At 49.4% G+C, this 24,364-nt stretch overlaps 1 protein-coding gene and 1 long non-coding RNA gene across 3 annotated transcripts in view; one reads left to right on the forward strand and one right to left on the reverse strand.

Moving 5' to 3' along the window:
* Positions 1-3,352: 3,352 nt before the first annotated feature.
* On the reverse strand, positions 3,353-3,905 carry GP9 (glycoprotein IX platelet). Its single transcript, XM_060308637.1, has one exon. It carries the CDS (start codon positions 3,884-3,886, stop codon positions 3,353-3,355), a length of 534 nt encoding a protein of 177 aa, XP_060164620.1. The 5' UTR covers positions 3,887-3,905.
* Positions 3,906-8,629: 4,724 nt separating this feature from the next.
* The window catches only part of LOC115848507 (uncharacterized), a 41,520-nt gene continuing 25,785 nt past the window's right edge, over positions 8,630-24,364 (forward strand). For both annotated transcript variants that reach the window (XR_009565994.1, XR_009565995.1), the window contains exon 1: positions 8,630-9,209. This is a non-coding gene — a long non-coding RNA (uncharacterized lncRNA). The remainder of the gene's footprint in view (positions 9,210-24,364) is intronic.

Here is a 24,364-nt window from a genome sequence, read left to right on the forward strand (position 1 = left end):
GCTCAGAGCTGGCTCCAGTGCCCACGGATCCACAGATGTCCCACCTGCCTGGCCGGCTCCCCCGACTGGCCTCCAGGCCCACACACTGCCCCCTGCCTGTCTGTTGCCCAGAGCCCTGTTAAGACCATCGGGACCCCTGGACGGAGGAGCAGACAGTGCCTCAGGGGCAGGGAGGAGCTGGGGTTGGGTCCCATCTCTGCCAGGGATACCTTGGGCGAGACTGCACTTCTCTGGGCCCCAGGATCCCTCATCTGGTTTCGTGTTGGGGAGGCAGGTTGGGAGGTGCTACTTGGTGAACGCCAGAAGCACCAGCCCAGCAACGCTGCGAGGCACACACGTGTTACCATCCCTCCACCCTGGATTTATTCAGATGAGCCGACATGCTCAGAGTAGGGAGTTCCCTGCCTGAGTCCTGCAGCCATGAGGAAGTACAGCTGTTATTGCAAGTCAGGGTCTGCGAGGTCCCGCAGGGCAGGATGGGTCTCGCTCATCACTGTTCTCCAGCGCCGAGCCCGGACCCATGCGCACAGTAGGCGCTCAGAGAGCTGCTGAGCACCTGGACCAGAGCCTTGACCCTAGGGACCCCATGAGTCCACAGCCCCCCGAGATCAGTGGAGCCTGTCCCTGGTCCCTCACAGAGGGGGCCCCTGCTGATGGGAGGGCACAGCCGCTCAGGGCACCAGGTGTGCTGTGCCCACCTGCCCAGCCTCCCCCAAGACAGGCTGACAGGCTGGGGGTCACACCAGCCTCCACTCAAACCCCAGGTCGACCCAGGCTGGTTTGTGACCTTGGACGAGGCATTCCTCCACCAGAGCCTGGTTTCTTCGGGACACTGATCCCTGCACTGCCTGCATCCCATCCCAGGAAGCCATTGCGAGGCCTGGGGAGCCGGGTGTGGGATGGGTGGGTGGGAAGGAGAGGGATGGTCCAGGTGGGCCACACTCCAGGCACCTGCCATCCATCTTTCCGGGGACAAGAAACACCTGTCGTCTGAACTACCTACTCACACTGAATGCGAGGAGCCCCACCTGAGTGACCCTTGGATGAAAACCCTGTAACTGGGCCATCTGAGCTGGGCCCTCCAAACGCTCCCCAGGGGCTGGCTGTCCCAAGGCCCCCCCTCGCCTCTGCCCACCCCATGGGACTGCCCAGACCCGGGGGGAACTCGGACGGCACCAGGTCCAGTCCTGGCCTTTAAGACAGGGCACCTGAGGCCGGTGTCCAGAGGGACCTGCTCCAAGTCCCCACTAAGTTCGCTCCTGAGCCCCTGCCTGGGGCCAGCCCCGGGCTGGGTGTGGGTCCCAGGGCTGAGTCTGACCCTGCCCGGCCCCCGGGGCTCCCAGCGCTCCAGCCCTGCCTGACCCTCTCTGCTCCCGGCACACACTTGCCCAGGGGCTCGGCCGAGGGGCACCTCCAGCCCTGTCTCCAGGGAAGTGAAGCCCCCCCACCCCCACCCCGGGGCCCAGTCCTGTGCCCTGCCCTCCCCTCCCAGCTCTGAAGCCCCAGGTCGCCTTCCCCACGGCCACGCCCCACCCTCGCCTGACCAGGCAGCTACACTGTTCTGCTGACACGCCCAGGACCCCTCCCGAGGGTGGGGAGCCCCCCCACTCTGCCTGGAGCTGCGGCCTCTGCTGTGTGTTCTCCTCACCTGGAGGAAAAGACTCGGTGGCGGGTTTGGACCGACTCCCGGGCGTCCTCTCTGTGCTCCCCACAGGCCGGCGCCATGGGCCCTGCCGCTTCAGCCCTGATCCGCAGCCATGGGTGAGGGGGCCACGGGGGTCACGGGAGGACGGCCCCCCAGAAAGGAGCAGGGCAGAATTTAGGGGCACCCCACTTGGGGACTTGAGGCTGAAGGGGCTCAGTTCTGAGGGCCCAGGGCCAGGAAGCTTCCAAGGGAGCGCTTCTCAGGTCTGATGGGGGATGTGTCTGGCCTGTGCCTGTGAAGTGACCACGGGCCTGGGCCTGAGTCCACCTCCATGCGGGGCAGGAGGACAGCACCTCCTCACAGGGTTCACAGGGTACAGGAGAAAGGCCCGTGTGGGGGGGCTTTATGCAGAGCCTCCCACATATTAAGTGCCCAGCGAGTGGATGCCAGCTGATTCCTAACGCAGAAACCAAACTCTCAGCCTCCGGACTATTCATGTTGATTCATATGTTTTATTTGTCCCGTTGATGTATATTTTAAAAAAAATTAAATTTAGTTGCCAATGCTTAAATAATTCGGTTTAACATAAACTTCTTCCAACCTCTCTGTAAGAACGGGCACCTGGCCACCTTTCCACGTGGCAACATTCCACTGGGCCTCTGGATGGAGCGTGGGATCCCTGGTTTACCACAGTCCCCACCACTCCCTATTGTCCACCAGCCCCAAGTTTGGGGCTCCTGGTCCAGCCTCACCTCTGTGGGTCACTGCCCTCCGGTGGCACCTGGTGCCCACTTGGCCTCCCTCGTGGCACCCTCTGACCCACAGCCCCACTATGTGGACCTCCTTGCTGGGGGGATCTTTGGTATAATTATATTGGATTTGGGCTGGCCAGTGATGGATCTGAAATTATTATCTCATATGGTGGAAAAAAGTTTAAGCTTTTAACTGCTGGCACCAGAAACCCACTGAGGGAGAGAAGCATCTTGTTTGAAGACTTTGGTGACCGTTGCTTAGGGTAGAGGTGGGAGCCCAGAGTTTGCAGGTGTCTGATGCCAGCATCCGGAGGGGACTTGCTTCCATGAGAAAAGGGGGAATTGGTTGTTTTGTTTCTGAAGAAGAGGCATAGAGAGGAGGAAAAGGAGAGAGAGTGAGAGAGAGATGATGACAAAGGACGGGGCGGGGTGAGGCCAGGTGGCCTCATGGCCAGGTCAGGGTGGCCAAAGCCCATTTTGGGAACAGTGATGTGCCTTCCAAGGTCTGTCACAGGTATGTCTCCTCTCCTCCCACCTGGGGTCTGTTCGCTGCTGCGTTGTTAGGACAAGGTTTTTTGTGGAACTTAGAACATTGATGTGAGAGTGGCCTGGACTGTCTGGCGGTCCGTCTGCGCCAGCAGCCAGGAGGGTGTTAGAACGGGACTCCCGGGACCTGGGGAAGTGCCCGGGGTGTCCAGACATGGTGGCATTGGGGGTGGCTGGAGGAGATGTGGAAGTGGGATACACCATTTTGCTAGGAACTTGGTGGATAGAGAAGCCCCAGTCAATATCTGTCAAAACAAACATGGTCGCAGGTTTCCAGGATGAGACAGACTCGGGTGCTAAGAGGGAAACATCTCCGAGCCTGGGTAACGGCTGAGCCGCTGGTTTATTTTGAGCTACCGGTGGTTGGAATGCCCAGGGCCGGGGCCGCGATGACCCGGGGGTCCCCGGCTCAGGCTCGGGGCACGGAGACGGTGCACAGCAGGCCCGCCAGGAGAGCCAGGCCCAGCGCGGCCACGACGGCCAGCGCCGCGTCCCACCAGGGCCCCGTCTCGGCCCAGGTCGCCCGCAGGATCCAGCCGCAGCTGCCCAGCTCGGAGCCGCTGAGCTGCCCGAGCGCGCGGCCGGAGGCGGGGCCGGGGCCGCCACAGCGCACGCGCAGCAGCTCCGCGGGCGCGCGGTCCTCCAGCCAAAGGCGCAGGTACGTGACGCCGCAGTCGCAGCGCCAGGGGTTGTGCGCCACGTCGAGGCTCTGCAGCTGAGGCAGGTGGTCGAAGGCTCCCCGGGGCACTGAGCGCAGGCTGTTGTTGGCCAGCAGGAGGTGGCGCGTATGTGCCGGGAGGGCGGGCATCACCGCAAGTCCCCGGCCCCTGCAGTCCACCAGCAGACCCATGGTGTCCAAGGCGCGGCAGGCGCACGCGGCGGGGCAGTCCTCGGAGGCCTCGGCGGCCGCCCAGATCAAGAGCAGGGCAGCCCAGATGGACATCGGGCAGGACGGGCTGCGGGGACAGTGGCCGTGAGGTCCTGGCGGCCTGCACCCGACCCAAGGGCTGGTGGGACCCGACCGGACAAGGGACCACTCACCTCCCTCTCCGGCCGGGCTGTCTCCTCCGTGAAATGGGTGCTGGGATCAAGGAAGTGAAGCGTGCGGGGTCCAGGCCGGTTGACCCTCCCCGGATGGTCAGCAGGCAGGACCGTGACGGCCGCTGCGGTGGGAGCACGGAGCGGGCTTAGTCCTTCCTTGGGAAGAGGAAGGACCCTCCCGTCCTCTGGCAGAGACCCAGCCTGTACTCCGCGGTGGGGGCAGCAGATGCCTGCTAAAGAATCCCAGGCCTGGCCCCGCCCCCGCCCCGAGGCCGGGGAGGGCCTCCCAGGCTGCTCCCAACACCCACCCTCAAGCCTTGGTCTGGCAGATGGTGTGCACGCCACAGACCACACCTCGGCCCACGGATTCCAAGTAGCTTGGCCCCAGCGGAGTGAACTCTCACAAGTGGTCTCTGGTGTGGAAGGCAGCTGGCTGAGGATGCTGACGGGGGCATAGGGAAGGGGACCCAGAAGGGGCTGAGCCTGGAAAGCTGTTGATCGAGGCTCATGCTTGGAGTTGGGAAATTGAGGCCCAGAGACGGAGAGTGACTTGTGCAGGGCTGCCCAGCGCTCCACGTCAGAGACCACACTGGCACTCAAGTCTGCTTTCTGCCTGGTCCAGTGCCCCTCCAGGACTCAGTGCGGGCTGTTTCCCCTCGCGAAGACAAGCTTCCGATGAACGTTTGTTGAATAAACCAATGAATCTTGACTCAGCCAAGGACCTGGTGTCTCAGGGCGAACGCCTGCCCGTGCCCCCCGCCCCAAGGAGGGACAGAAGCTGGACTTGCCTGCCGGCCTCCTCTCTCCCTGCCCGGCCTGGTCCCACCGCCTCCCCTGCCAGGGGCCCACACAGTGGGAGGTGGTGCGGGGTGATGAGGGCCACTTACCTTTCAGGCCTGCTGGCGGGGCGCCCCTTTCCCGGCCTGAGCTGTCCTGGCTGAGGCCACAGTGATCGCTCTGTGTGGGGCAGCCGATGGCAGCCCCTGCCCGAGCAGGAGGAAGGAAATGGTGAAAACGGCCTGGCTTATCCCTGTGTGCAGCCCCCAGAGGGCCTATCTCCAGAAGTGGGGGCCCTCGGGGTCCCAGGGACTTGCGCACAGAACCGCAGGTCAAGCCCAGTTTATGGAAGGGTACAGTGCCTCTCACTGCACCGCCAGTGCCCCATGATCCTCAGCGTGCAGGAGAACCAAGGGGGGCCCCGGTCCCAGAAGGTGTGCAAGGCTTCCAGGAGGAGGGTGCCGTTGCATCTTCAGCGCCTTTCAACACTTTCTGATCCTTCTTTTTGACAAAGAGCTGCATCAGTCTCAGGCTAGAAGTCAAGACCATAGTCGTCTGTGCATTGTATTTATTTCTATAGCGACATTCTACTCTGGGGAGTGACATCAGCTTCCCATCTATGCTAGTGATATAAAGTTCTCTATAAAAGATAAATGTATCTTTATATTTTAACGTTATAAAATATGAATTAAAATCAAGCTGAACAGTGAAATATTACAAAGAATTATATTGGGAAATTAAAACATTAATGTATGCTTTTTATTAGAAGTTATAAAAATGTCAGCAATATGAAATATTAACTTAGTCAATAAGGGATTTGCAGAGATGGGAAAAGTTGCACCCGTGGCGGGCTGGGGGGACTGAGGTGTGGGAACCCCTGGGGTACAGCAATGCTTTGGGAACAGGGAGAAGGGGTTCTAGCAACCAGAGGGGCCCAGGAGAGGAGCCCAGAGTGGGGGGCTGCTGAGGAGAGGGACCCCTGGCCATCCCCCATGGCTGTGGCCATTGTCAGCCAAGGACGTGTCTCGGGCCCCCAGTCCAGACGGTTGTAAACCCTCTAAAACTCAGAGGGTTCGGGCTGGAGAGCGAAACTGAGGCCCAGAGCTGCCATGCTGCCAGCCGAGGGGACACTGGACCGTGACCAGGACCAGGTATCACCCCAGCAGGAGGGAGGGAGCCTGCACCCTCTCCAGCTGATCCTTGTTCTTAAAACAGGGTCGTTGCACCAGAGGTCACGGCGCTGGGCAGGAGAAATCAAAGTCAGGGGGCTGAGGGCGCTTTACCCCCGGCACCCCAGACCCACAGGAATGTTCCTCACGTTCAGGACAGGCAGCAGGTGTTGGCCCTACGACTCCCAGGCTGTTCCTGACCTGACCTCATCTGGTCGGGCCCACGCTCTCTCCTCCTCTGGGGCCTCTGAGGTTTCCTTCTTATTTTCAACACGTACAACTTAAAACCACAAAAAGCGACACAAATAAGAAATCGTTTTCATTGTGGAAAACCTGACCTCTGCAGATGAGCAGAAGAAGATGATAAAAATTGTCCTCGCCACAACAGTGAGAGGCCCGCGTACCACACACACAAAAAAATTGTCCTCAACCCCAATATCCAGCAAGACTACCTTTTATTTCTGTCCTGTGAGTATTGTTTTCTTACCCAAACAGGGCCACACAGGGTCCACGGCCTTGGGGACCCTGCTTTCGCGCCTGTGGACACAGCCCCAGGTCACCAGCATTCACGTGGCTCCACTCTGCACGCATCTTCTACGTGGGGATCCTGGGCATGCAGGGCTCGCCTGCTCTCCTTATCTCCCCGCAACAGGCGTTTGTGGGGACGGGGCGGGGGGTAGCCTCTGGGCTTCCGGAGGGGACACCCGCTTCCAGGGCTGCCTGAGCTGGCCGGCCTGGCTGACCACACGGTTCCCCCGAGGGGAGGCTGAGGCATTCCTGCTCCGGCCTCTCGGGCTCCTTGCTAGGTCCCTCCCTCCCTCCCTCCCTCCCTGCCTGTGGAGGCCCCTCTCTCTGGCTCCTTCTGTCTGTAAACGTACTCAGGCCTCCTTTATTCTGGAAAAATCCTGTGTGCGTGTGCGTGTGCGTGTGTGTGTGTGTGCGCGCACACAGGCCTCCACGTCCTGCCTTCCCACCTGCTCCAGCGCAAGGCGTTCCTGCTCCTGTAGGAATCCCCAGGAACGGCCCCCACCATCCCACAGCCTGATCCCTGGATCCAGAGAATCTGGTGCAACCTCAGGGCTGTGTTTCATGGGACGGCTGACCCCGAAAGAGGGAGGTTTTCCAGGAGGCCTGAGCTGAACGTGGGAGCCCTTAGACGCAGACAGCCTTCTGCGGCTGGTGCAGAAGAGGAAGCGAGAGACGCAGCACAAGGGGACTTTGTTGCGGTCTCCTCTTCGTCGGCGGGGCTTGGTTACAGCAGCAAGAGATCTACACAAAGGCCGACTCTGCTCTTGAGCTCTGAACTCTGCCCCCTTCACCGGTTCAAGGTCATGGCTGCTGCAGCAAGCCCACTCCCATCGCCCTTCCTGCTTCACTGGACCCTTCCCATCAGATTACAGATGCCTAGAACACGGCGCTTCTGGAAAGCCCACCCCCTAAGTCCACATCTTCCTCCAAATGCCTCTGCTTTCTCTGCCTCTTCCACAGCATTTTGCAGGACCTAAAATTATCTTCTGTTTACATTTTGCGTGCAGTTATGAAATGTCTCCTCCCACTGGATGCGAACTTCAGAAGGGTAACCGCTGTTTAGGACACACCAGTGCCTGGCACAGAGCAGGTGTAACAAGCATCTGTCAGCCTTGGGGACCATGTCTCCGCTGGTTCCAGCCAATCCGCTTCTCTCTAGGACGGCTGTCTCCTGGGTGCCGGGCTCTGCCTCTGCTGACAGAGGTTTGACCTCCTCTTCAGTGTCCTCAGGTTAAAATCAGCTCCTCAGCGGAGTCCTCCCTGGCCTCCTCTCCAGCCTGCCCTGTCATTGCCTTGTAACCGGAAGCTTCATAGCAGGCCATCCTCGTCCCCTCTCCCCACCACAGGCCGTTCTCTTTCTGGAGCCCACCCCCAAACTCCACCTGGCACTCTCCATCCTTTCAGATCCACCTAGGGCATGACCTCTTCCAGGAAGCTCTCCTGGACCGCTCCCCCAGTAGAGTAAGTGGTGCTGCTGTTTGCTGTGTGTCTGCCCACGAGCCCAACAGCTCCGGGGGACCATGGTGGCCACACGGGAAGTGTCCTGGGCGCTGTTCACAGAGGAGGCGCGACTGAAAGTTGGGCAGGGCTCTTAGGCGGTTTCAGGCGGTAAGTGCCTAAGAAATAATGAGAAACACAAGGGGCAGAGCCCCCTTTCCCCTGCCCTGACCTGGAATTGGAGGCTTAGTCCGTTCACTGTGTTATAAGGGAGGACGCTGAGGAGGACCTTTATCCTGCGGGCCCAGGACCCTTCACTATCCCCCCGAAGCAATTCTTCCTTCTCGCAGAAGCAGAAACCCTGCTTGTGAGTCTGAGGGCGATCATCACCTAGACACATCACACCTGTAACCTGCCCCCACGGGTTCGCTGGAACGCTTGCACCTCCTCCAGGCCGCCTGGAGCCTAAAAAAGATGTTTCCCTGAGTTGTTTCGCAGGAACTTGGAGTCATCTGTGTCCAGTTTGAGCTCGAGCCGGTTAAGACTGGTTAGGACCACCGACCCTCCAACTGGGCCTGCGCGAGTGTCTGCTCCCTGACCTTTGACATCAGAGGCCCCGAACTCCACCCTCCGAAGATGTTAATGAGGCCTTTTTCTGAGCATGCGGCCCATGAAGAAGCCTGGAGCGGAAGGATCGCTCCGCACCTTTTTCTTCTGTCCAATCACCGTTCCCTCCTCCGCAGCCTCAGCCTTATCCCATAGATACCCCAGCCCCTCGCCTTCCGGGAGGGGGATTTGAGGTTTGCTCTCCCGTCTTCTCCCTTGGCGGCTCGTGAATAAGCCCTCTCTCTGCTGCAAACCTGGCGTCTCAGCGCACGTGGGTGACTGTCACTTACTGTGTCTTTGCAGACACGCGCCTCCATCAACAGGGCTGTGTGGGGCTGGGCTGCGGGGCTACGCCTGGCTCCCGAGCCCGGTGTGCTTCACGCCAGCTCTGTGGTCTGGGAGAGTCTCAGCCTGCCTCTGCCTCAGTTTGCTCGTCTGTAAAGTGGGGAGAATGAAGCGTGAGGCTTGAGCGCGGCCGGCGTTGATCGAGGGCTGCTGGGAGCCGGCTTCCTCAGGCGCAGGGGTGGCCTGAAGCCCCTGCGCTGCCCCCGGAGTCGGAGGGCTTCCGTGTCGGGACGCGGCCTGTAGCCCTGACACGGGCCTCCCCGCGCTGGTCTCCTCAGGCTCAGCAAACACACCTGGTCGGAAGCGAACAACGTCGCCGCATCTTCCGTGAACTTACGTCGTGCTTCCGCCTCTGCAGGGCAGGTAAGGCTGCTGTCTCCGCTAACGTAGAACACACACTTTCCTTCTTAAGGTCATTTACGTAACTTTAAAAAGTGAGCCGATTCTAGGGAAATTGTAGAGTTGGTAGGAGCGCAGGTGGTGGGGGGACATGGCTCATCCCCAAGGAGGGGACTGAAGCGAGTCAAAACCTCACCCACAACGCCCCAACCTGCTTTGAGCGTTTGGACCCTCTCACCTTCACTCCGAGCCGTCGCCACCTGGTGGTGAGAGTGTGAAACTACAAGATGTTTTCATGGCCGGGGTCGGGGAGGGTGGGAGGGGGGAGGCAATTCCAGGCCAACAGAACGATTTTGTTGCCAGAAGGTGAGAGAGGACAGTAGTTAGAATTTCCTAGAAAACACGTTTAATGAGTTGCAGACCATTTGAACAACCCCAAAGAAGCCTCTCTAGAAAAAGGCAAAAGGAGAGTGGTGGACGGGGAGGCTGTTCACAAATATCCCATTCTCCTCCTCTTCCAGAAACACGGCAGGGTTCGTGCCCCGCCCCTGCCCCTACCCTCCTCTGCCCACCCAGGGCCAGCTGCAGGCCCTGCCACCAGTACAGCTGCCTAGGGCCCACTCGGAAAGGCCCTGGACTTGGGGTTTGGTGCTCTGCGGCCACTGTCCCGAAATTCATAATCATTGTACCTTTGCGTTGTCCTGTCGGTGAAGTCCAGTGGGACAGTGGCGCATGCACCGGGCACTTGGAGCCTTGGCTGCACAGTCTCCGCTTTCTGTCACCTCCCCGACTCCTGGCTGCCTGCCCCCCTGGCCCCCCAGGCCCCCAGGATGCCCTTGGCCAGGGTGTGTTGCGTCAGTCTGCGGCTGGTGGCAGGGGGATCCATCAGGCCTGCGTCTTCCCCCAGTATCTCCGTGCCCTTGAGAGCTCCTTCAGCCGGCTCTGTGTCCGGCGTGCGGGGAGCAGGGTTGGTCCTCCTTCTAACCTGCTGGTTATTACTGTCAGGCCTCCGAAGGTTACTAATATACCTAAACACCCGCCGGAACACTCCCAAATCACCCTGTGTGCTGAGGAAGCATGGTTTTTCACTAGGAAATGTATTTGTTATCTCTTGCTGCTGCATAACACATCATTCCCCAAACTAGCAGCTTAAAACAGTAACACGCATTCCTTTATGAGCTCAGTTCCTGTGGGTCAAGCCCTAGGGAGTGGCTTAGCTGGGCAGGTCTGGTTCTGGATACTGCAGTCAGGACCTCAGCTGGGGCTACGCTCATCTAAAGACCTGACCTGGGCTGGAGGACATGCTTCTGAGATGTGAGCTGGGCCATTGGCTGGAGGCCTTGGTTCCTTGCTGGCTATTGACAGAGGACGCTGATGTCCTGTCACATGGTCTTTTCCACAGGGCGCCTGGGTATCTTCTTGACATGGGGAGCGAGGAGGCTGCCCAGGCTTTTCAGGCCCTGGTGTCCGAGAGCACCCCAGCAATTCCGCCGTTCTCTGTTAGAAGTGAGTCACGGGACTTCCCTGCTGGCGCAGTGGTAAAGAATCCGCCTGCCAATGCAGGGGCCACGGGTTCGAGCCCTGGTCCGGGAAGATCCCACGTGCCGCGGAGCAACTAAGCTTGTGCGTCACAACTACTGAGCCTGCGCTCTAGAGCCCGCGAGCCGTAAATACTGAGCCTGCGTGCCACAACTACTGAAGCCCGTGTGCCTAGAGCCTGTGCTCTGCAACAAGAGAAGCCACCACAGTGAGAAGCCCGTGCAATGCAACAAAGAGTAGCCCCCGCTCGCCACAACTAGAGAAAGCCCATGCGCAGCAACGAAGACCCAATGCAGCCAAAAATAAATATAAATTAAAAAAAAAAAAGAAGTGAGTCGCTAAGTCTAGCTCACACTCAAAGGGAAGAGAATTTGGCTTTATATCTCAAAGGAGACTTTGTAGACAGTTTAACAGGAAATTTTCAAATTCAGATATCAATCGTTGCAAGGCCTCTGTCAGGAAAACTCTGCAGCTTTATTGAGAGGCCCTGTGAAGGGATAATTGGTTAATGGAGCTCCCAGGAGCCTCAAGTGACAGGAAACTTCCAGGTCCAGGTTGTGACTGATTTTCAGGCCCTGTTTTTGGTGAGAGTTTCTCAGGAATTGTGCACTTTGCTGCTTCTGACGGAAGGAAGCCCTGTTTCCCATGATGTCAGCTCCCCGGGCTCCACAGTTCTCCCCTGGAGACATCACCCCAGTCTTCAGCTCAGCAAAGGTGGGCCCCGCCTTTCTGTGAAACTGTGCCCTTTGACTCCCTTTCCTGCCAGTGACCTCAGACCTCGGTGCCCAGTGAAGGCCCTGCCTGTTTATCATGGTGACAGGGTGGTTAAGTGGTCCTGAGTGTGGGCTTGGGTCGGCCAGCCCGGGGCCTGAATCCTGGCTCGATGGCTGGGCTGCATGGCCATGGGCAAGGCCCCAAATCAGCATCCTCGTCAGTCAGGGTGGAGGTGGGAGGAAACCCCACGCCTGGCTTCTGTCGGTCACAGACCCAGGCCTTTCTCCAGAAAAGTCCGTGGTCTTCTCAGGATCTGTCGCCCTGAGGCCTTGGGCCAGGCTTCGCTGGGCTGGGAGCAGCAACCTGACCTTGGGCCAGGGCAGAGCATTAGACAGGTGCTTAGGTCACGTCCAAGTTCAAGGTCTGGGATTGAGGGGGTCCCAGCCTCTCCCCGCTGGGTAAAAGGGAAGGTCACCAGGCTGCAGGCCGGCAAGGCTAAGGGTCCAGGGGGCACCTGACGCCAGGGCTGACTCTGCCCAAAGGCGGCTGAGGGACCTCCTGTGCCCATTCTCCCTTTCTCCTTTTTTTCATAGACAGTACTTTTTAGATCAGTTTTAGGTTCACAGCAAAACTGAGTGGAAAGTACAGAATTCCCCTTTATCCCCACAGACTCCCCCACTAATGTGCATTCGTTACACCTGATGAACTTACAGCATCACCCAGAATCCAGAGTCTACATGAGGGTTCATGCTTGGGGTTGCACCTTCTATGGACTTTGACCAGTGTATATCTGGCATTATTGTATCATATAGCATATTTTTGCTGCCCTAAATTCCTCTGTGCCTCACCTGTTTATCCCTCCCTCCTCACCCAGCCCTTGGCAACCACTGATCTTTTCACTGTCTCCATAGTTTTTCCATTTCCAGAATGTTATATAGTTGGAATCCTACAGTTTGTAACCTTTTTACATGGGCTTCTTTCACATAATAATATGCACTTAAGGTTCCTCTGTGTCCTTTCACGGCTTGATAGTTCATTTCTTTCCAGCACTGAATAATATTCCATTGTCTGAATGGACCGCAGTTTATTTATCCATCACCTACTGAAGGACATCTTGGTCACTTCCAAGATTTGGCAACTCTGAATAAAGCTGCTGTAAACATCTGTGTGCAGGTTTTCGTGTGGGCATGGCTTTTCAGCTGATTTGGGTAAATGCTAAGGAGCACAATTGCTGGATCATGTGGTAAGAATATGTTTAGTTTTTAAGAATTTGCCAAACTGTCTTCCAAAGTGGTTCTACGGCTTGTGGCTTTTCTACCAGCAAACTGGCATTCCATCAGCAACGGGGGCATGAGAGTTCCTGTTGCTCCACGTCCTTGTCAGCACTTGGTGCTGTCAATGTTTTGGATTTTGACCATCCCAACAGGCGTGCAGTGGTAGCTCATTGTTTTAATTTGCATTTCCCTGATGACATATGTCGAACATCTCTTCGTTTGCATATTTGCCATCTCTGTATCTTCTTTGGTGGTTTGTCTGTTCAGGGTCTTTGCCCATTAAAAGAAAAATCAGGTTGTTTTCTTATTATCGAGTTTAAGAGTTCTTTGTATATTTTGGATAATAGTCCTTTATCACATGTGTCTTTTGCGAATATTTTCCCCCAGTCTGTGGCTTGTCTTGTGGCCTATCCTCTTGACAGTGTCTTTCTCAGAGCAGAAGTTTTTAATTTTAATGAAGTCCAGCTTATCAACCATTTTTGATGGATCATGCCTTTGTTGTATCTAAAAAATCATAGCCATACCCGCGGTCATCTAGATTTTCTCCTGTGTTGTATTCTAGGGGTTTTAAAGTTTTGCATTTTACATTTAGATCTATGATCCACTTTGAGTTAATTTTTATGAAGAGTGTAAGGTCTGTGTCTAATTTTTAAAAAATTATTGGAGTATAGTGGATTTACAATGTTGTGTTAGTTTCAGGTGTACAGCAAAGTGAATCTGTTATACATACATATATATCCACTCTTTTTTAGAGTCTTTTCCCATATAGGCCATTACAGAGTATTGAGTAGAGTTCTCTGTGCTATACAGTAGGTTCTTATTAGATATCTATTTTATATATAGTAGTGTGTATATTGTCAGTCCCAATCTCCCATTTTATCCCTACCCCGCCTTACCCTCTGGTACATCTGTAACTCTATTTCTGTTATGTAGATAAGTTCATTTGTACCATGTTTTTTTGGATTCCACATATAAGGGGTATCACATGACATTTGTCTTTCTCTGTCTGACTTACTTAACTCAGTATGACAATCTCTAGGTCCATCCGTGTTGCTGCAAGTGGCATTATTTCGGTCCTTTTTATGGCTGAGGAATATTCCATGGTATACATGTACCACATCTTCTTTATCCATTCCTCTGTTGACGGACACTTAGGTTGTTTCCATGTCTTGGATATTGCAAATAGTACGGCAATGAACATTGGGGTGAACATGTATCTTTCCGAATTATGGTTTTCTCTGTATATATGCCCAGGAGTGGGATTACTGGATCATATGGTGGCTCTATTTCTAGCTTTCTGAGGAACCTCCATACTGGTTTCCATAGTGGCTGCACCAATTTACATTCCCACCAACAGTGTAGGAGGGTTCCCTTTTCTCCACACCCTCTCCAGCAGTTGTTATTTGTAGACTTTTCTTTTAAAATTTATTTTTATTTTTGGCTGTGTTGGGTCTTCGTTTCTGTGCGAGCGCTTTCTCTAGTTGTGGCAACTGGGGGCCACTCTTCATCGTGGTGCGCGGGCCTCTCACTATCTTGCCCTCTCTTGTTGTGGAGCACAGGCTCCAGACGCGCAGGCTCAGTAGTTGTGCCTCACGGGCCTAGTTGCTCCACGGCATGTGGGATCTTCCCAGACCGGGGCTCGAACCTGTGTCCCCTGCCTTAGCAGGCAGACCCTCAACCACTGTGCCACCAGGGAAGCCCCCTATTTGTAGACTTTTTAATGATGGCCATTCTGACCAGTGTGAGGCAGTACAATTCCACACTGTCTTGATGACTGTAGTTTTGTAGTAAGTCTTGAAGTCTGATACTGCCAGTCTTTCAAGTTTGTTCTTCTCTTTCAATATTGAGTTGGCAACTCTGGGTCTTTGGCCTCTCCATATAAACTTTAGAATCAGATGGTCAATACCCACAAAATAACTTGCTGGAATTTGGATCAGAAATGCATTGAATGGAGAGATCAACTTGAAGAACTGACATCTTGATAATATTGAGTCTTCCTGTCCATGAACATGGAATATACCTCCATTTATTTCATTTAAAAAATAAACTTATTTATTTTATTTTATTTATTTTTTGTTTAGTTTTGGCTGCGTTGGGTCTTTGTTGCTTCACGGGGGCTACTCTTCATTGCGGTGCACGGGCTCCAGGTGCGTGGACTTCTGTAGTTGTGGCACGTGGGCTCAGTAGTGGTGGCTCGCGGGGTCTAGAGCGCAGGCTCAGTAGTTGTGGCGCACAGGCTTAGTTGCTTCGCAGCATGTGGGATCCTCCCAGACCAGGGATCGAACCTGTGTCCCCTGCATTGGCAGGTGGATTCTTAGCCACCGTGCCACCAGGGGAGCCCTCCATTTATTTCTTGAATTTATTTTATTGGAGTTCTCTACTTTTCCTCATATAGATCTTGTACACATTTGTTAGATTCGTATCTAAGTATTTCATTTTTGAGGGTGCTAATGTAAATGGCATTGTGTTTTGATTTCAAATTTCACTTGTTTGTTGCTGGTATTAGAAAAACGGTTGACTTTTGTATATTAACCTTGTATCCTGCAATCTTACTATAGTTGCTTTTTAATTCCCTTTTTCATTGATTTTTTTGGATTTCTATGTAGATGATCATGTCATCTGCAAATGAAGGCAGTTTTGTTTCTTCCTTCCTAATCTTTATTGCCTTTTGCCTTAGTCACAAGATACTATACACTGGGGGGCTTAAACAACAAGTATATTTATTTCTCACAGTTCCGGAGGATGGGAGTCTGACATCAGGGTGCCAGCATGGTCAGGTTTTTGGCTGGGCCCTCCTCCTGGTTTACAGATGGCCCCTTTTCTCATCGTAGCCTCACATGATGGAGACACAGAGAGAGGAAGCGTGTTCCATGTCCGTTCTCATAAGGGCACTAATCATCCTGAGGGCTGCACCCTTGTGACCTAATCATCTCCCAAAGGTCTCATCTTTTGGAGATTAGGGTTTCAACATGTGTTGGGATACAGATATTCAGTCCATAGCACCTTTTATTTCCTTTTCTTGTCTTTTGCATGAGCTAGGACTTCCAGTAAGATGTTGAAGATGAATGCTGAGAGGGACATCTTGCCTTGTTCCTGGTCTTAGTGGGAGTGTCTAGTTTCTCACCAATAAATGTGATGTTCACTGTAGGTTTTCTGTAGATGTTCTTTATCAAACTGAGGAAGTTCCCCTCTATTCCTAGTTTGCTGACAGTTGTTTTTTTAAAATCATTAATGGATGTTGGATTTTTTTTCAAATGCCTTTTCTGCATCTATGGATATGATGATGTGATTTTTCTTCATCCTGTTGATGTGATGGATTACATTAGTTGATTATTGGATGTTGAAAGAGCCTTGCATACCTGGGATAAATCCCCCTCGTTCGTGGTGTATAATTCTTTTTATACAGTGTTGGATTCAACTTGCTAATATTTTGTTGACGGTTTTTCTGTCTGTGTTCGTGAGACACACCGTCTTCAGTTTTCTTTTTTTTTGGCTGCACCGTGTGTCTTGCGGGATCTTAGTTCCCCGACCAAGGATTGAACCCGCACCACAGCAGTGAAAGCGCTGAGTCCTAACCACTAGACCTCCAGGGAATTCCCCAGTTTTCTTTTCTTATAATGTCTTTGTACAGTTTTGGTATTAGGGTAATGCTGGCCTCATAGAGTGAGTTAGGAAGTATTCCCTCTGCTTCTATCTTCTGCGAGAGATTGTAAAGCATTGGGAAAATTTCTTCCTTAAATGTTTGGTAGAATTTACCAGTGAACCCACCTGGGCCTGTACTTTCTCTTTTGGAAGGTTATTAGGTATTAATTCAATTATTTAATAGATATAAGTCTATTCAGATTTCTTCTTGTGTGAGTTTTGGCAGGTAGTGTCTTTCACAGAATTGGTTCATTTCATTTAGGTTCAGATTTGTGGGCTTAGAGTTCATAGTTTTCCTTTATTATCCTTTCAATGTCAATGGAATCTATAGTAAGATCGCCTCTTTTATTCCTGATATTAGTAATTTGTGTCTTCTCTCTTTTTCTTTTTTTTCTTTTTGGCTGCGTTGGGTCTTTGTTGCTGCACACGGGTGAGCGGGAGCTAGTCTTCCTTGTGATGCACGGGCTTCTCATTGCAGGTGGCTTCTCTTCAGGCTTTAGGCACGCAGGCTTCAGTAGTTGTGGCACACGGGCTCAGTAGTTGTGGCTCGCGGGCTCTAGAGCGCAGGTTCAGTAGTTGTGACACACAGGCTTAGTTGCTCCGCGGCATGTGGGATCTTCCCTGACCAGAGATCGAACCCATGTCCCCTGCATTGGCAGGCGGATTCTTAACCACTGCGCCACCAGGGAAGTCCCTCCTCTCTTTTTCTTAATTAACCTGCCTAGAGGCTAGTTGATTTTATTGATCTTTTCAAAGAGTCAGCTTTTGGTGTCATTGATTTTTTCCGTCTATTTTCCTATTTTTAATTTTATTGATTTCTGCTCTAATTTTTATTTTATTGAAGTATAGTTGATTTAAAATATTGTGTTAGTTTCAGGTATACAGCATAGTGTTTAAGTATTTTTTCAGATTATATTTCATTATAGGTTATTATAAGATATTATCTTATAATTATAAGGTATTATCTTATAAGGTAATGGGTGTATTCCCTGTGCTATATAGTATATCCTTGTTGCTTATTTGTTTTATATATATGTAGTTTGTATCTGATAATTCCATAATTATCCATAATTCCATAGTTTCTTACCCCCTTCCCTCTCCCCTTTGGTAAATACAAGTTTATTTTTTATATCTGTGAGTCTGTTTTTGCATATACATTCATTTGTATTATTTTTTAGATTCCAAATATGAGTGATATCATATAGTATGTCTTTCTGTCTTATTTCACTGAACATAATATTCCCTAGGTCCATCCACGTTGCTGCAAATGGCAGTATTTCATTTCTTTTTTTTATGGTGGAGTAACATTCCAGTGTGTGTGTGTGTGTGTGTGTGTGTGTGTGTGTGTGTGTGTGTGTGTATTAATCCAGTTGGCTGTTCATGGGCACTTAAGTTGCTTCCATGTCTTGGCTGTTGTCCATAGTGCTGCAATGAATGTTGGGGTGCATGTGTCTTTTCAAATTATTGTTTTCATTGTCTTCAGATATATGCCCAGGAGTGGAATTGCTGGATCATCTGGTAGTTCTAGTTTTAGTTTTTTGAGGAAACTCCATACTGTTTTCTATAGTGGCTGTACCAATTTACATTCCCACCGACAGTGTACAAAGGTTCGCTTTCTCCACATCCTTGCCAACATTTGTTTTTTGTGGTCTATTTGACAGTAGCCATTCTAACAGGTGTGAGGTGATATCTCATTGTGGTTTTGATTTGCATTTCTGTGATTAGCAGTGTTGAGCATTTGTCACATGTCTGTTGGCCATCTGTATGTCTTTGGGAAAATGTCTATTCAGTTCTTCTGCCTATTTTAAAAATTGGTTTTTTAAAAAATTTTGAATTGTTTGAGCTGTTTACATAATTTTGGATATTAACACCTTAATGGTTATATCACTTGCAAATATTTTCTCCCATTCAGTAGGTTATCTTTTCATTTTGTTGATGGTTTTCTTTTCTGTGCAAAAGCTTTTAAGTTGACCTTTTAAACAAAGGTTCCATTTGTTTATTTTGTTTTTTCCTTTGCTTTAGGAGACAGATCCAAAAAATTCCTATGATTTATGTCAGAGTGTCTGCCTGTGTTTTCCTCTAGGAGTTTTATCCCTCTAGGAGTTTTCCTCCAGGAGTTCCAGCCTTGTATTTAAGCCTTTAATCCATTTTGAGTTTATTTTTGTATATGGTGTGAGAAAATATTCTAATTTCATTGTTTTACATGTAGCTGTCCAGTTTTCCCAGCCCACTTATTGAAGAGATTCTTTCCCCCATTGTAAATTCTTGCCTCCATTGTTGTAGATTAATTGGCCATAGGTGTGTGGGTTTATTTCTGGGCTCTCTATTCTGTTCCATTGATCTATGTGTCTATTTTTGTACCAATATCATACTGCCTTGATTACTGTAGTTTTGTAGTATAATCTGAATCACAGAGCATGATACCTCCTCCTCTGTTCTTTCTCAAGGTTGTTTCGACTCTTCAGGGTCTTTTGTACTTCCATACAGATGAAAAAAATTTTCTAGTTTTGTGAAAAATGCCATTGGTAATTTGATAGAGATTGCATTTTAACAATATTCTTCAGTCATTTTAACAATATTCTTCCAACCATGAACACGGTAAACCTTTTCCATCTGTTTCTGTTGTCTTTGATTTCTTTCATCAGTGTCTTACGGTTTTTTGAGTACAGGCCTTTTGCCTCCTTAGTTAGATTTACTCCTAGGTGTTTTCTTCTTCTTCTTTTTGTGCTGCACTGTGTGGCTTGTGGGATCTCAGTTCCCCAACCAGTGATTGAACCCAGGCCACAGCAGTGAAAGCCCAGAATCCTAACCACTAGGCCACCAGTGAACTCCCTATTTTATTCTTTTTGATGTGATTGTAAATGGAATTGTTTGCTTAATTTCTCTTTCTGATAGTTCATTGTTAGTGTATAGAAATGTCATAGATTTCTGTACATTAACTTTGTACCTACGAATTTACCAAATTCATTGAGCTCTAGTAGTTTTTTTGGTGGCATCTTTAGAATTTTCTGTGTATAGCATCATGTCATCTGCAAACTGTGACAATTTCACCCTTCCTTTCCAGTTTGGATTCCTTTTATTTCTTTTCCTTGTCTGATTGCTGTGGCTAGGTCTTCCAATACTATGTTAAATAAAAGTGGTAGAGTGGATATACCTGATCTTAGAGGAAATGCTTTCACCTTTTCACCATTGAGTATATTAGCTGCGGGCTTATCATATATGGCCTTTATTATGTTGAGGTAGATTCCTTCTATATCTACTTTCTGGAGAGTTTTTTTTTTTTATCATAAAAGGTTGTTGAATTTTGTCAAAAGCTTTTTCTGCATCTATTGAGATGATCATATGATTTTTTAAAAATTAATTAATTAATTTTGGCTGCATTGGGTCTTCATTGCTGCGCATGGGCTTTCTCTAGTTGTGGTGAGCAGGGGCAACTCTTCATTGCAGTGTGCAGGTTTCTCTTGTTGTGGAGCACGGGCTCTAGGCGCACAGGCTTCAGTAGTTGTGGCACATGGGCTCAGTAGTTGTGGCTTTCAGGCTCCAGAGCACAGGCTCAGCAGTTGTGGCGCACGGGCCCAGTTGCTCTGCAGCGTGTGGGATCTTCCCGGACCAGGGCTCAAACCCACGTCCCCTGTATTGGCAGGCGGATTCTTAACCACTGCGCCACCAGGAAAGTCCGATCATACGATTTTTTTATTCTGCAGTTTGTTAATGTGGTGTATCACATTGATATTTTTGTGTGTGGATATTGAAATATCCTTATTACATCCCTGGGATAAATTCCACCTGATCACTGTGTATGATCCTTTTAATGTATTGTTGGATTTGGTTTGCTAATATTTTGTTGAGGATTTTTTCATCTATGTTCATCAGTGATACTGGCCTATAATTGTCTTTTCTGTGTGTGTGTGTGTGTGTGTGTGTGTGTGTGTGTGTGTGTGTGTTATCTTTGTCTGGTTTTGGTATCAGGGTGATGCTGGCCTCATACAGTGAATTTGGAAGCATTCCTTCCTCAGCAATTTTTTGGAATAGTTTGAGGATAGGTGTTTAACTCTTCTCTATATGTTTGGTAGAATTCACCTGTGAAGCCATCTGGCCCTGGACTTTTGTTGGGAGTTTTTTTTCTTTTAATTACTGATTCAGTTTGAGATTTCAGCACTGGTAATTAGTCTGTTCATTTTCTCTATTTCTTCCTGGTTCAGCCTTGGGAGGTTGTACATTTCTAGGAATTTGTCCATTTTTTTCTAGCTTGTCCATTTTATTGGTGTATGGTTGTTTGTAGTAATATCTTATTCTCCTTTGTTCTTCTATGGTGTAGGTTGTAACTTCTCCTTTTTCATTTCTGATTTTATTGATTTGGGCCCTCTCTTTTCCTTGATGAGTCTGGCTAAAGGTTTATTGATATTTATCTTTTCAAAGAACGAGCTCTTAGTTTCATTGATTTTCTTCTATTTTTTTTCAGCCTCAGTTTCATTTATTTCCACTCTGATCTTTACGATTTCTTTCTAACTTTAGGTTTTGTTCTCCTTTTTCTAGTTCCTCTAGGTATAAAGTTAGGATGGTTGGTTTGAGATTTTTTTTTCCTAAGATAGGCTTTTATTGCTATAAACTTCCCTCTCTGAATTGCTTTTGCTGTGTTCCATAGATTTTTTTTTTAACAGCTTTATTGGAGTATAATTGTGTTCCATAGATTTTGTGGGGGGGGGGTCGTTGTGTTTTCATTTGTCTCCAAGTATTTTTTATTTCCTCTTTGACTTTTTTTTTCAGTGATTCATTGGTTGTTTAGTAGCATATTGTTTAGCCTCCACATGTTCGTGGTTTTTTGCAGTTTTTCCCCTTGTAGTTGATTTCTTAGCTTTTGTGGTCAGAAAAGATGCGTGATACAACTTCAGGTTTTTTAAATTTGATGAGGTTTGTTTTGTGGCCTAGCAAGTAATCTATCAGGGAGAATGTTCTATGTGTACTTGATAAGAAGTATATTCTGATGTTTTCGTATGGAATGATCTCTACATTCTCTTAAGTCCATCTGTTCTAATGTGTCATTTAAGGCTAGTGTTTCCTTATTGATTTTTTTCTGTCTGGATGATCTGCCATTGATGTAAGTGGGGTGTCAAAATTCCCTACTATTATTCTGTTACTGTCAATTTCTCTGTTTATGTCTGTTAATATTTGCTTTATGTACTTGCTTTAGGTGCTCCTATGTTGGGTGCACATTTACAGTTGTTATATCTTCTTGGATTGATCCCCTGATCCTTATGTAATGTCCTTTTCTGTCTCTTGTTGCAGTCTTTGTTTTAAAGTCTATTTTGTCTGATGTAAGTATTGCTATCCTAACTTTCTTTTGATTTCCATTTGCATGGGATGTCTTTTTTCATCCCCTCACTTTCAGTCTGTGTGTCTCTTTAGATCTGAAGTGAGTCCCTTGTAGGCAGCATATATACGTTTTTATATCCATTCAGCCACTCTGTCTTTTGACTGGAGCATTTAGTTCATTTACATTTGAAGTAATTTTTGATAGGCATGTAATTATTGACACTTTGTTTAATTGTTTTGGGGTTTTTGTTCCCTCATTCTTCTCGTCCCTTATGATACGATGACTATCTTTAGTGTTGTATTTAGATTCCTTACTCTTTTTGTGCGTGTATCTATTATAGATTTTTAGTTTGAGGTTACCATGAGGTTTATATATAGCAATCTATATATGTGTGATTATTTTAAGTTGCTGACCTTTTAATTTCGAACAAATTTTAACATCCCTGCATTTGTACTCCCCTCCCCTCATAATTACTGTGATTTTTTTTTTTTTTTTTTTTGGCCTTGCCGCATGGCACGCGGGATCTTAGTTCCCTGACCAGGGGTGGAGCTTGTGCCCCCTGTCTTGGAAGCGCGGAGTCTGAACCACTGGACCACCAGAGAACTCCCACTGTGATATTTTTGACATCACATTTTCTGTGTTTTTGTGGATCCCTTAACTGCTTACTGTGGATATAGATTTTACTCCTTTTGTCTTTTAACCTTCCTACTAGCTTTGTATGTGGTTGGTTTACTACCTTTAGTGTGTATTTGCTTTACCAATGAGTTTTTTCCTTTCATAATTTTCATGTTTATAGTTGTGGCCTCTTCTTTTTTGCTTAGAGAAGTCTCTTGAACATTTCTTGTAAAGCTGGTTGGGTGCTGCTGTAAAACTTTTGATCTCTCCCTCAAATCTGAATGAGAGTCTCGCCAGGTAAAGTATTCTTGAGTGTAGGTTTTTCCCTTTCATCACTTTAAATATATTGTGCCTCCCCCTTCTGGCCTGCAGAGTTTCTGCTGAAAAGTCAGCTGATAGCCTTATGGGAGTTCCCTTGTGTGTAACTTGTCGCTTTTCCTTGCTCTTTTTAATGTTCTCTCTTTATCTTTAATTTTTGCCATTTTAATTAGAATGTGTCTTGGTGTGGTCCTTTTTGGGGTTGCTCTTGTTGGGATTCTCTGTGATTCCTGGACCTGAATGTCTGTTTCCTTTTCCAGGTTAGGGAAGTTTTCAGCTACAGTGTCTTCAAATAAATTCTCTTGTCCCTTTTTCTTTCTCTTTTCCTTCTAGGACCCCTATAATGCTAATGTGAGTACACTTGATGTTATCCCAGAGGTCTCTTAAACCGTTTTCATTTCTGTTCTTTTTTCTCTTCAGCTTCAGTGATTTCCACTACTCTCTTCCAATTCGCTGATCTGTTCCCCTGTATCATATAATCTACTGTTGATTCCTTCCACTGTATGTTTTTCATTTCATTTATTGTATTCTTCATCTCTGTTTGGTGGTTCTTTATATTTTCTAACTCTTTGTTAAAAACTTCTAACTTCTCACTCTGTTCATCTATTCTTCTCCTGAGTCCTTTGATTATCTTTATGATCATTACCTTGAATTCTTTCTTGGGGAGATTACCTATCTCCGCTTCACTTAACTCTTCTGGGGTTTTATGTTATTCCTTCATTTGGAACACATTCCTCTGTCACCTCATTTTGCCTAATTTGCTATTTTTATTTCTATGTATCTGGTAGGTTGGTTACATTACCCAACTTTGGAGAAGCAGCCTTTTGTAGGAGATGTCCTGTGTGTCCCAGCAGTGCACTCTCCTCCAGCCAGGCTATATGCCGTAGGGTGCCCACTATGTGGACTGCATAGGTCCTTCTGTTGTGTCAGGCTGACTACTGTGGGTGGTCTGGTGGGCGTGGCTGGCCCTGGTCCAGTTGGTTGCCTTTTTTCTTTTAATAATATTAGCATTAGCTGGATACGTGGTTTCCCAGCTATAGATGATATTTCCCAGCATCCCTTTCAGCTAGGTATGGCCAATGGGATGAGAGTAGAGGAGATGTGAGCCAGAGTGCCTGACCCTTCCCTTCCTCTCCCCTCGTTCCTGTGGAGGGCAGATGCAGTGCTGGTGAATTGGCTTCCACCGTGCAAAGGAGGATGACACCCTAGGGTAAGGCAGAGCAACAAAGTGGAAGGAACCTTGATCCCTGGGTGACTACATGGAGCAGAGCTGCTCTGTCAACCAGGACCACTGGACTGTTACAGGAGAGAGAGTTCTATCCTGTTTGACCCAGAGTATATTGGGATCTCTCTTATCAGGTTGGTTTAGCCTGTACCATAACTAATCCAGACCCCAAGCCTGGAGTTTCCTAGCCCGAGACAGCTGGAAGTGGTAGGAATTGTGTGAGATATGAGATTAGAAAACAGGCCTCAGTCCAGAGCTGGATGCTAATTTGCTGTGTGACGCTGGGTAGCTCCTCCAGCCTCTCTGGGCACCTCTACATCCTAGTCCACGTTATAAACTTGCCTCCAATGAGATGAGGTTCGTACAAGACACGAGGCTGGGCATTGTCCTCCAGCCCTCCCTGTGGCTCCTGCCCAGGAGTGCCTGCTGGTCCCGGGCTCCCCTGATCTCCTTCCCCCAGGGTTCCCCTTCTGTGTCCCGATGACTCTGCTCCAGCCCCTTGGCAACCCCTTGCTCCCAGAGTCCTGCAGCCTCCTGT

This window comes from Globicephala melas, chromosome 11 (genome assembly GCF_963455315.2).
Source record: "Globicephala melas chromosome 11, mGloMel1.2, whole genome shotgun sequence".
Lineage (NCBI taxonomy): Eukaryota > Metazoa > Chordata > Mammalia > Artiodactyla > Delphinidae > Globicephala > Globicephala melas.

Excerpts from the sequence above, each read along its gene's own strand:
- GP9 (XM_060308637.1), bottom strand. The coding sequence starts at position 3,886 with ATGTCCATCTGGGCTGCCCTGCTCTTGATCTGGGCGGCCGCCGAGGCC.